Here is a 13,732-nt window from a genome sequence, read left to right as displayed (position 1 = left end):
GAGATCAATTGCAACCTAACAAGGGTATTTCTAGAGTAATTACTCTACTAGTATGAAACATATTTGAGTCTTTAAAAGCTTATGGTGAGTTTCTCACTGCATTACTGTACATAATGTACATAATGTAATAAAAAATCTAGGATACTCATAATATTATGGCCACTTGTGACAATATCCTCATATGAAAACTGAGTCAACAAAATAACAAAATCATAAAATAGTGACATCTTCCATTATTCAGTCATTACTCCTATATAAAGACAAGATAAATATGGTGGTGCCTTCCATAACTTTGAATCCTTATGAGTGGGTTTCACAAATTTGTCAAATACCTACATTAAAACACTTGTCTCTTTCATATACAGTCTGCTGGAAAGAGACAAGAAAAAAACGTAGAAATTGATAACCTTGTAGGTTGGTCAAAGAATAATAACTTACAATTTTTGTAAAGTGGAACAATAAAAAATTCTGTGGATGTTTATGAAGCTTATTATGTTTCTAAGAAATGTAAAATAAAGTTAATTCATTTTCATACCTGGACAAATGTCTGGCGTAAAAGTATTGGTCCAAGAGTGGGATCCAATGTTTCCCCTAATTCTTCAAGTAATACAGGCATACCAACTCGAACAGCACCTTCAAGTGACCGCATAAATCCTGCATCTGTCAGTTTCACAATTTTTATTTGATTTTCACTTTCCATTTGTCTTATCCATCTGCTTGCCTGGAAAATTAATATAAGTTAAATTTATAATAGATTGAAGAATTCATTATATGTATCCTGTGATCAGTTCTTGTTATACCCCTCTACAGCTAATAGTTCTCCACATCTGTCAAGTATCAAACAGACGGATATATAAGTAGACAGAGAGAGAGAGAGAGAGAGAGAGAGAGAGAGAGAGAGACAGAAAGTCATACTCTGAACGATAAGGATAGGCAACGTGGACCGAATATAATTTGTAGTGGCTCACTCCCCAGGTCCCGCCGCACTTTCCGTCACTGCTACCCCGTGACCGTCATGGTCGCAGTTACAACATTTTGGCGACGAGGTAAATGGTGGTCATTGTTGCTATGGAGGCAAAGTTGGTCTGTCTGCTGGAGCAACAGCAGCAGCTTATGCAGCAGCAGCAGCTCCAGTTAGACATTTTACAAAAGTCGCTGCAGTTGCTAACAGACCAAATCATGACCGGGACGCGTTACCGCACCAGCTTCCGGGTCCTCGGGTGTCCGATGCTTTCTCACATCCGCCGTCATTTCCACCCTTTAATGACGCTAAAGAGGACTGGGAAACCTACTTACATAGGCTGAAACAACATTTCACAGCTTTTCAAGTCACGGACGACTCCTTGCAGCGGTCGTTGTTTTTATCATGGGCCTAACAGGACATGTTCTTTCTTCTCCGCAAGTTGGCACCGTTGTCCGACCCTGTGGCTCTCTCTTTCCAGGAGATCTGCCTTTTGCTGACAAACTATTATTCCCAACGCTACCATGTAGTCGCCTCTCAGCTGGAGTTCCACCAGTACCATAAACAGCCTGGTCAATCGTATCGTTCCTGGGTCACAGACTTGCAGAGTCTCAGCCGTCGATGCGATTTATGTGTACCAATCAGCAGTGTAAGGCTTCGTATGTGGACTCCCTGATCCAGGATGTGGTGGTTCAGCTGGCTCCTGTCCCTGAGGTCTGTACTGCGGCACTGAAACTCGACAACCCCTCCTTGGAAGAGATTCTCTGCACTGCCCACTCCTTTGAAATTGCTCAAGTGGCTAACAAGCGTCTTATGGCACAAATGCAGGTGGCAGCGATCGCAGCATCATGGTGGGTTCCGCCCTCACGACGTCAATGTGGCCCGGCCGATGGAGGCCAGTGCCGTCGGGACTCCTCATGTTCCGACGTCTCTATGGCGTCGGTGCCTTCAGTTGCCCCTCGTCACTGGTCATGCCACCCACTTCCGGCTTTCCACAGTGCTTTACTGCCCATTCACGGGCTGATTGTCCCCACCACTGGAAAACGTGCACACTGTGTAGCAAGGAGGGCCACATCCGATTGGTAGGTCGTAGTCGCTCGACTCGATCCAGTCCTGCCCCTCCTGGGCCTCACAATACCGTCCATGCTCTGCAATCGATCGTCCCACAGGATGACCCATCAGTGCGGAAGCTTTTCCTCACGCTCCGCATTTTCACAGAGGATGTCAGTTTTCAGGTCGACACTGGGGCCACCCTCTCCTTCATTAATATGGCGACATATACACGGCTGGGCTCTCCTGTGTTGTCGCCTCCCTCTCGCTGTCTGGTCGCCTACGGAGATGGTTCCATTCTCCCTCGTGGGCAGTTCCAGGTGACATACAAACGTGTTCTGCAGCTCCTTACCCTCTTTGTCATCAACCATCTGTCGGCTTCGAATATTTTTGGCCTGGATGCACTTCAACTGTTTGGCTTTTCAATTTCCAATGAAGTTAAGGTCGTTTCCACGGCTGTTCCTTTTCAGTACTTGGATGCTCTGTGCTCCACTTTTGTGTCATTGTTTGCACCGGATCTCGGATGTGCTTCCGGCTTTCAGGCGCACATCACCCTCCAGCACAGCCTCACTTTTTCCGGGCCCGGCCCCTTCCGGTGGCCTTACGGCCAGCGGTCAAGCAGGAACTTGATCAGCTCCAGGCCGCTGGCATGCTGGAACCTGTAAATTACAGTGAGTGGGTGACACCACTGGTGGTCATATGGAAACCCAATGGGTCCCTTCGGCTGTGTGGGGACTTCGGCGCTACAGTCAATGCTCAGTCCCTTGTTGACACTTACCCCATTCCCCGACAGGAAGACCTTCTTGCCAAGCTTGCCGGGGGAGAGTATTTTTCCAAGATCAACCTGGCTGAGGCATACCACCAGTTGCCCTTGGATGCCGAATCTCAGAACATCATGGTTATCAACACGCCTTTCGGATTGTATAAGTACAAGCACCTTCCCTTTGGTGTCTCTTTGGCGCTGGCCATTTTGCAGCGATTCCTGGAGCAGCTTACACAGCTTATCCCTGCATGTGTGAATTATCTGGATGACATCTTGGTCACCGGGCGTTCCCGCCGGGAACATTTGCAAAACCTCAGCGCCTTATTTCACACTCTGCACTCTGCTGGTCTACGCTGTCGGCTGGACAAGTGTTGTTTTTTTCAACCGGAAGTGGAATACTTAGGCCACTGGCTTAGCAAAGATGGCATTTGCCCTTCGGGTCATAATGTCAGGGCCATTGAGGCCCTTCCCCATCCCAAGGATTTATCGGAACTGCTGGTGTTTTTGGGCAAGGTTACTTATTACTTAAAGTTCTTGACCCAGGCTGCCTCCGTTGCTCAACCCCTCAATCACTTGCATTGCAAGGGGGTACATTTTGTTTGAACTCCTGCCTGTGACCAGGTTTTTCTCCGTTTAAAGGCGATGATGAAGTCCGCCCAATGCCTTACTCCCTTCTCTCCGGATCGCCCCTTGGTTGTGGCCACTGATGCATCGGCATATGGCATTGGGGCCGTCCTCACGCACCGGGATGCCGATGGCTCCGAACAGCCCATCGCTTATGCCTCTAAGATGTTGACCACAGCACAATGGAACTACTTCCAGATTGAAAGGGAGGCCCTGGCGATCGTGTTCGCCATCCAAAAATTTCACACTTATCTCTTTGGGGCAAAGTTCACCCTACTGATGGACCATAAACCCTTCGTTACACTTTTCGGACCCCACTCTCACCTTCCCGAGCGGACGGCTCAATGTCTCCAGCGCTGGGGATTGTTTTTACGTAATTATGCTTACACCATCCAGTATAAGCCCACCACCCACCATGCTAATGCGGACGCTTTGTCACATCTCCCAGCAGGCCCCGATCCTGCCTTTGACCAACAGGAGGTCCTCTGCTTTCACATCCACCACCACGGGTGCTACCCTCACAGCCCTGCCCCAGGTTCTTGCCATTGAGAGCCTGCCCCACACGTTGGTCTCGGATAATGGTCCCCAATTCACAGCATCCTCCTTCCACGACTTCTGTCAGGCCAACGGTATCAAGCATATCCGTAGCCCCCCTTTGCCCCCTTCGTCCAATGTCATGGCAGAGAGGCTTGTCCGCACTTTTAAACAGCAGTTGACTAAGGCAGTTGACACATCTCCAACCACGTCAGCCCTCACCCTGTTTTTGAGCACCTATCACACTACGCCAATTGACGGACGCAGTCCGGCAGAGCTCCTTCATGGGCGACAGCCACGGGCCCTGCTCCATTTGCTGATGCCGTCCTCCTCCCGCCCCCACTCCCAGCCCTCGCAGCAGTATGCCCCTGGCACGGCCATGTGGGCTCGCGAGTACGGGCGCAAGGTTGGTTGGACACCCGGCACGGTCATCGCGGCCCATGGGCGGCATGTGATGTCAGTGCAGATGTCGAAAGGGTTGGAGCGCTGCCATCATAATCAGCTCGTGCTGCCACGGGACTCGCACCGCTTCTGTCCCTACCTCCTTTGGGTACAGACGTGGTCCTCGAGTCACCATCGCAGCCCCTGGTTGCCGTCTCCCTGCGGGCCTGCCGCCGGCCCTCTCCACCTCCGGGTAGATCGGCGGCTCCCTCCCCTGCCCTGGACTCTGGATCGGCTGTCATGGATACCTCAGGCGTCCCTTCCTCCCTGCCACTAGCGGTTGATACACCCAGTTCCTCTTCCCACTGCCGCCCATCTCGGCACCGTCCGGGTCGTTTCCGCCCCTACGCACAAGTTTTAGGGGGGGAGGGATCTGGTACCATGTCCCAGAGGCCAATAGCAGCGCCCCCCAAAGCGTACTTAAGCGCCGGCCTCTTTACCAGCCAGTCAGTCTAATGTAGCTTACGTTTGTTTACACCTTGCTTTTCACTAGACTGCTTACTTCCTGGTTCGTGTACGAGTGGAAGTGTTTGTTTCCTTGTGATTCTGTTGTTCGGTCTTGTATTCATTCTGTCCTTTGTTGGTCGTGTCCATCCTCTTCCATTGTGTTGTTGTTCACAGGCCTCTCGGCGGGTCCCACCACACTTTCTGTCATTGCTACCCCGGGACCATCCTGGTCGCAGTTATAACAGTATTTCACTTGTCTCATGCATATTGCACACTAGGTGGAATAGTTTTTTCATGACTGGCTCTCCCAACTATCTCAGGATTTCTGAGGGAATGACATCTAGGGAATGACATCTACTCCAATGGTTTTATTTCTACTTAGGTCTTTCAGTGCTCTGTCAAATTATTTTTGCAGTCGGATACCTTCCATCTCGTTTCATGTACTTCCTCTTCCATATCTGTAATATTATTTCCTCCTATTTTCCCTCTATGTATTGCTTCCATCTTTCAGCTTTCTCTCCTTTGCTTAGTAGTGGCTTGTTATCAGTGCTCTCAATATGCATATAACAGTTTTTTGTTTACCCAATGGTCTCTTTAATTTTCTTATATGCGGCAACTATATTTTTCCTAATCATGCACGCAACTATAGCCTAGCATTTGTTATCCATCTGTCCCTGCTTAGTCATTTTGCAATTTCTATCAATTTGCATTATATAGACATCTGTATTCCTTTTTACCTGCTTCATTTTTGTATTTTCTTTTCACACAGTTCAGTCACATTAATGTTATCACCTGTCTATATTTGACGTCAGTGTGCAGTAACTACTCACGTTTAGCAGGTGGCAGCACTAGCAGTGGAGAGTATATAAAGCGTGTGACAGTGACATGGAAAACAGTGCAGTCGTTGTCATAATGTGGAAACAGAAAGATTTATCTGATGCCCAAAATGGCTTGACCATTGGCTTTCACACCAAGTGTGGAAGCTTTTCCAAAATGGCTGAGTTTTTAAACTGTTTGTGTGAGACTTTGGTTAAAGTATTCCATGCATAGCAAATCTTGCATTGAGGCAAATTTGGTGCACTGGGAGCCACAGTTGACAGGGGTTAATGACGGGTGTGGAGGTTTGCATGGTTGAACAGATATGCAACTGTCAAACAACTGACTGCCCAGATGAAAGGGGCTACCAACAGTGTGTCCTCAGTGGCTGTTCAGTGAATGTTGCTGTGAATGAAGCTCCACAACAGGTGCCTGTTTCATGCATCTGTGCTGACTGCCATTCATCAGCGATGAAGACTGAAATTTGCACTCCAGTACCACAACTTGACATCCACTGAGTGGTGATAGGTGGCCTTTTCAGATGAACCATGTTTTATACTCCATCAAACGGATGTCTTTTGGCCTGTATGGCTTGAAACATCTGAAAGCAAACACCTTGTAACTAAAATTGGAAGGGCAGTCTCCAGATGATCTTGTCATTCTGGAAGGCACAGTGGATCAAGACAAACTTTTCATGTATCCTTGAGGGCCATGTCCAACCCTACATGCAATTTGTTGAGAATCTGTGGGACACTTCGATTGGAGTGTATGCACTGTGGCTGCTCAGCTGAGAGATCTAGTGGAGGTGACCAATGCACTGGAGTCAACATGGCTCCATATCCCAGTCGGTACCTTCCAGAACCTGACTCTGCTCCTGCATGTCCAGCAGTGGTTCGCACTGCAAAAGGTGGTTATTCAAGCTTTTGACAGGTGATCACATTAATGTGACTGGACAGTGTATTTTCACCTTACCTGTGTTATGCAAGAATATTTATGTGAGCATTTGATAGAATGAATGTTTTTTTGAAAGATCATAGTACACCAAGAAATAGTAGAACCTTCAAGGCCAGGATGAAAGATAGCATTCATCAGCAATGAGAATTACTAACTAATGGTAGGGTAGTTTACTAAAGAGTATTTTGCAATTGCTAACTCCTCAAACAATCTTTCTAAATAGTAATTATACATACATTATAGATAGATATAACAGATCCTTATGATTTCCCATCTGGGGGGGGGGGGGGGGGAGGGAGAGGGGGGGGGGGAGCAGAAGGGGGAGGAGTTAATAGAGCTGTAACAAAATAAATTCACAGTCCAAAGCCATAACCAGGTTGCAGCCTTTGCCAACTGCCATGGACGAGAAATGCCAACTGCCAACTGCCATGGAGAAACTGCTGATGCTGTAATTCCTCACATATGGATGGGCTTTGCATCATTTTCCTTTCTAGTGATGACACCAGTCTTGCTTGCGACATTTTGATGTGACCTACTCCCTATGACAGGTCTATTTAAACGAACCTAGGGCCAGCCCCTCATCATCAAACAGCCCGGCACTAATGTGATATCCCATCTGTGTTGGTCAGTGCTGGGCTGATGAAACTGCTACCACTGCAGCCACTGGGCTTCAAATTGCTGTCCACTGCCTGACTTCTGCTGTCCACTGCCTGCTAGGCAGAAAAGCTCTCTGCTATCTTGATGGAACTATAACACAGGCCTCCAACCATTCTCTCCTCAACCAGTGTACCAATAGAGGACCCCTTCACCCTGTACTCCTAGGGGTCAAGAGACGAGGTGCATCCTGACGTTCACAATGGCAGACTTTTATTCACCAGGCTGACCATCCTATGGGGCAGCTGTGACATTAAACTTCTCAACACAGCAATAGCCATCACAGAAGTGCACACGCAGCACTTCCACCACCAAGGCCAGGCCAGAGGATGACAGCATGGAAGATGTCCACCTGATGAATTCACCTTGCACGCTATCATTGTTAGCAGCTTGAAATTGCAATTACTGTAAATGAAAAGAAATAATAAAAGTTATTGTATCTATGACCTGTCTATTCTTGCTGCACCTCTAGCCATCTTCAGCAGGGTATGACTGTGAGAAGTATTGCTGGAGAAGATGTACAACTGGAAGACAGAAGCCAGTTCGATGGTTCTATTGCAGGGATATCCTATGCAGCAGTATGAGTAAGTGCTTTTTCTTGTGGCCTCTATGGTTGTTTCCTTACCTTTTCTTCTTCTTCTTCTTGTTTCGAATGGGCCTGCTTTGGACCACACTTGTTCAACTGTTGGGCTTTGATCTTTGCCCAGTACTGTTACATCCTCTGCCAATGTAAATCCTTCCTTTCTTCTGTCCAGGCATACCTTTCCTTTGGGGCTTTTCCCAAAATCCTCGGACTTCCTTCAGGGTATGTCTCACAGACTGTCTGTACTGGAGATCAGTTATTCCCAGTTCTTTAATGCCCATTTCAATTTCTGTCAGCCAAGTGGTGTGAACATACAGTTGGTCAATCTATTTGGAGGCAATCGAGCAACATGCCTATAGGAAGCTACCCTCCTTTTTCTTGCATAGTCAAGAGAGCGTCTTGATATAGAGCTCCGAGTTATGTCGCCTTCTGAATTCCCCATCTACATCTACATCTACTGGGCCTAGGATCTTCCTGAGGATTCTCATCTCTCTGACTTCCAATCTCTCTTTCAGACCTCTCTGGTCTGAGGAAAGACATTCCATGGCATACAGGGCTTCTGGTCATATGACTGATGTTTAGATTTACTGTTTTCTTCTTTTGTTTTATTTTATGTTATTTGGGCATACTGTACACTTATGTTGGTAGTAAGTAGTAGTATGGATAAACAAGTTTTGGCTCAGACTCTAATTCAGCATTTGATAGAGAATATATATCATTTTCAGACAGAATTAGGGCAACAGGGGGGAGGAAAGAAGTCACATTATAGTGCACCTATCCCTGATACTAGTACTCCTTCGTTTGTCACTCCATTTTCCAGGAACTCAGGAGAAGATAGCTTCCTGTTTTGTGATAATTTGGATACAATTGCCAGGTTGGAAAAACGGAGCAGTGAGCTAAAATTAAATTTGTGGGAGATGCTAAGGCATATATGAGTGCCATTAGAAATTAAATGAAGCACAGTCATTTAATGAGTTGAAGCCAGGGTCAGTAGAGAGATATGAGAGGTAAATTACATTGAGATACTATCTTGGTAGAGACTTCTGGAGACTGCATTCACAAAATTAATACCAATACTTATGAGCTCACTGAGGATGATAATGCTAACAAGACCATCTAACAGGAAGTGGAACAAAGGCCGCTTCATGTGTTTTTAAAGGGTTTATTGTCAGAAATACCATGCAGAATTCATGTGGAATTCCCAAAAACTCTGAATGAAGCTGTAGAAATTACGGTAGCATTGGCTGAAACTGATGTGGTCACCAAACCTTGGGAAAAGAAGCACTATTAAATAAAGATATCAAATGTTTTATTACATGTGGTTTACAAGTCATATAAAGTGTAATTGCAGGGAACAAGAATTTTGGGCATGCAAACATTTTGGACATTCCACACAGAAATGTTTGAACAAAAATTTGCAGGGACAAGGAATATGGTCATAAGGTAGACATTGTACTCTGCCATTAAACAGGGCAAGGGACAGTGGTCCACTGTCCAGCACTCCCAGTGAGAATTATCACTGGTCACCTCCTTGTGGAATCAATGTCAGACTCTTTACTGACTGATTATGTGAACAGAAGGTGATACAGATTTTTATTACATACTGGATCTCAGGTAAATGTGCTACATAGAATATACATGGTCTGTTCAAAAAAGATTTTTCCACACTCATCTTTTACTTACTGTGCATCATCTCCTTTGAAATACTCTTATCTACTATTGCTACACCACTCCCAATGCCATTGCCACATCCAGGACCAGTCTTGGTATGCCTCTTGCTGGATTGTGTAAAGCACCACATGTGAATTCTCTTTTATCTTGCCTAACGCTGCAAATCTTTGCCCTTTCAATGGGGTTTTCAATGTTGGAAATACAAAATGTCTGCAATGGCCAGGTCTGGAGAGTATGGAGGATGGGGCAGCACGGTGATTTTATTTTTTTGCGATAGTCATGCAACAACATAGATGATTGTGTGGGTGCTCATTGTGATGCAAAAGCCATGAATTGTCTCACCGCATTTCAGGCCGTATCCTTCTCACATTGTCTTGCAGGCCTTGCAACACATCCCAATTGTACCACTGATTAACAGTTTGTCTCTGTGGCACAAATTCAGGCTGAACTAATCCTTGAAAGTCAAGAATGTGGGGCGACCTGAATGAGGATCATCTTTAACTTTTGTCTGACCATTTTTATATCACATGAACCATTTGTAACACTGAGTATGGCTTGAGCACTCATCACTGTAGGCTTCCTGCATCATTTGGTGTGTCTCTGTAAAAATGTTCTTCAGTTTCATGCAAAATTTAATGCAGATGTGTTACCCCTCTAACTCCGCCATCTAGAAATTCACAAACTGTGTAACACATCATTCTACGCAATACAACACTAAACAATATCGAACAAGCATACACCATGGAAACTTCTGGAAATTACACATTAACCACAGGCATGTGCAGGGATGTCAACCGCATTTCACTCCAACACACCATTGGTGTGAAATTATGAATGTTCTGGAATTTTTTGAACAGGTCTCGTACTTGATAAAATAGAACTGAATCCATCACACTGGAGATTAAGCAGCAAAAAGGGGGCTCATATTGATTCACTAGGATCAGCACTGCTAACATACCAATGGGGGGGGGGGGGGGGGGAGAGAATTAACTTTCACATTTCACATTAATGTAGAAGTTCTGCTTATGTTTGGAAATGACTATGGAGTCATATTTGTGTTAGATTTCTTGACTGTACATCACATCAACATTAACTTACAAAGGTGCATAGCCAAACTGGATGGAACACATTCCAACTTGGTTTTATGACTGGATAAACCTTACTCTCACAAGTATCGACTGTAGGCCAGGGACAGCCATCTAAACCGTGCACAAGGGGTTCGATGTAGGAGCTGATCTGCTGGTTATCTCTTTGTATATAGTTGAGCCTTTTCCTGAGAATGAAGAATTTGATAAAGGTCAGTGTTTTACATTATGTAGTTTACCCTACATATGAGAAATTGATTTGTGCCTGTCAGAACTGATAACTTTAGCTCTTAAGAGGTGAAGGTGTCACAAGGCACTCTGATAGCTCACTTACAAGCACTGTGCAATACCAAAACAGTCTGTCAGTTTAATTGCATTGAGGAGGAAAGTGCCACATCTAGAGAGGCAAGATAAGGAGTACATGGAGAAACTATCAGGAGCATACACTGATTTATTCGATCCACTTGAACATTACCTGCCATAACACTAGCTCAATGCCATATTCCCATTGGGAATGAGCCACATGACTATACGAAACTGATAGAGTGTCAAGGCATTTGCAAACTGTCACTGAAGAGTTCACAAATCAACAACTTCAAGATGGGGTCACAGGACAATAAGGCACATAGGTTTTGTTCTGACTACCTTTGCTTAAACAACAGCCTTTGCAGATGCCCACCGTATGCTTCATATAACAGAGACCTTATCTGATGCAGGTCAGTGTCATTATTTTACAACTATGAACCTATGAAGTTGGTACCATCAACTAGAGGCAACACATGAGAATCATCTGAAAGCAGCAATCTCAACTCTACCTGGTCATTATGAATATCACTGTATGATTTTGGAGTGAAAAATGTGCCAGGAGCATTCCAACACCTATTAGAAGGTGCATTATGAGGGTTAAAACCAGTACAATGCATGGCCCATTTATATGAATCACTGTGTTCACCAAGGGTATCCAGGACCATACAATGCATTTATGAGAAGACTGACTGGAAAAATGCCACTTTGTTTTGCAAGAAGTCCATTACTTGGGTCATATCACTGGTGCAGGTGGTGACTTCTTGACACTGTAAAAAATTTCTGTGACATTTATGTCTAGCCAATTTTTATCAAAAATTTGTTACAAAATTTGCTGAAATCATAAGATCTCTCTCCAAATTATTTAAAAAAAATGAGCAAAGTTTCAATAGTCTCCAGTGTGTGAAACAGTATTTGTAAAATTAAAAGATTATATCGGCCTTTAGTCCAGGTCTTGCTTTTCCAGATTATCAAAAACAATTTGTAGTGTTGTAGGATACTATCAGTGCTGGCTCGGGGGCACATTTTAAGCCATGAGGAGAATGGATAAAAACATAAAGTAGCACACAGAACTTAGTAGAGCAGAGAAAAATTTTTTGATCACTGGGAAAGAATACACAGAGTAACCTATTTCCACTGTTATTTGTATGACTGATGCTTCAAAGTAATTGCTGGTAATGTAGCACTGAAATGGTTACTATGACTTAAATAGCCAATTAGTTGTCTCACTAGATGGATGTTATGACTGAGAGAATTCAATTTTGAAGTAGTACACTGACCAGGAAAATCACACAGAACTGTGACGGTTTCAGTCGCAAAATATGCACCACGGAATGTGCTGTGGCAGACACAGAAGAATGTTGAGAAGCACAAAATACTGACCAAGAAAGAAGCACAAAATACTGGCCAAGACTGTCTGCAGTTTGCTAAGCAGCCACAGTTAAGCACAGTAGACAGAATGCTATACATGAAGACAAGATGTGGGTTGTGCGTAGTGACACCAGCAAAATTACATTATGAAGTGTTGAGGCATGCCAATGATACATTTCTAGCAGGATACACTGGTCACTGAGCTATAAAACACAGGGCTATGCAAAATTACTGGTGGATGACATGTCAACAAGATGTTGATCATTATGTGAAAAATTGTATGCAATGTGCTCAAAGAGTGGAACTCAGTCAACAAAAGACTGGAGGTTACTAGAGTCAGATGATTGGCATGGACATGCTTGGGCCATTTGCTGAAACACCAGCAGGAAACAGTTTTGTGATAATGGTAATTGATAATTTTTGGCACTACGTGTCCATGATAGCCATGGTGAACTAATGGACAGAAACTGTAGCTAAAGTGATGGTTAACCAATGTATACTGAAGTTTGGAAGACATGAGACAGAGGTAACGGAACGAAGAACTAATTTTAAGTACAATTTAATAAAGCAGTTGCACTGATTAGTATGCAGTAAGAAACTTAAAACCCGTTCATTACACTTGCAGGCAAACGGATATTCTGAGAGAGTCCATCATATGGTAGGGAACATGTTAAGTTACCATGTTGACAGTCATCACAATGATGGGACTCCTTAGTTTCATATGTAGTCACATCATATAATTAAAATATTGATGACAGTACAATGCTATCCTCCTACAAATGTGTTTTTTGGTCAGTAGATGCTGTCCACTTCTGAGCTATGAAACACTCCTTCCGGAAATGGCATGGCAATGGAAAAAATGCTTTGGAAAAGTTTAAGAAATATTTGGAGCCAACTTAAGAAGATGAACACAAAAGCTGTAGAATGACAGGAAAGTATCCACAATAAAAAAGTAGCATTACCAAAGTATCATTTTGGACAATGGGTTATACTGATCAACACCGATGCACCAAGGGAATGACTAAAAAATTTGTTACATGTCACCAAGAAGGGAATGACTAAAAAATTTGTTACATGTCACCAAGGACTATATTAAATGATAGAAATGATGTCACCTACTGACATTAAATTACAACTTTCAACTTGTACCACAGCAGTTCACACAAGTCGTATCTGCCCTTTCAAAGGAAATCTAGAGGCGCTGCCTCCATTTCTGGTAGTACCTTCAGAGGGGGGAAGGAGACTGCCTGGGAAAAGGGAACTGAAGGATAAAACTAGGCAAGAGAAGCAGGACACTTGTACATTTATTCTGACACATCACTACGCACTTACACCGCAAAAAGAATAATAAACTAACAACAGGATTTCGTCTCCCTTTAGGGCACAGTATAGCTGTACATAAGGACAGGAGAGAGCAATTCCAGTGCCACGCATGAAGTGCAGGATGAAAGAGAAAAATAACATGGGAAGCCTTA

At 44.3% G+C, this 13,732-nt stretch overlaps 1 protein-coding gene across 1 annotated transcript in view; it reads right to left on the bottom strand.

Annotated features, from left to right (window-relative positions):
- Positions 1-13,732, bottom strand: part of LOC124795954 (dynein axonemal heavy chain 6) — a 1,096,896-nt gene that overhangs the window by 275,800 nt on the left and 807,364 nt on the right. Inside the window, exon 51 of the mRNA XM_047260034.1 lies at positions 536-721. Within this exon, the coding sequence (XP_047115990.1) occupies positions 536-721 (186 nt within the window). The remainder of the gene's footprint in view (positions 1-535; positions 722-13,732) is intronic.

Source organism: Schistocerca piceifrons, chromosome 4, assembly GCF_021461385.2.
Source record: "Schistocerca piceifrons isolate TAMUIC-IGC-003096 chromosome 4, iqSchPice1.1, whole genome shotgun sequence".
Classification (NCBI taxonomy): domain Eukaryota; kingdom Metazoa; phylum Arthropoda; class Insecta; order Orthoptera; family Acrididae; genus Schistocerca; species Schistocerca piceifrons.
This window is presented reverse-complemented; position numbering and strand designations above follow the sequence as displayed.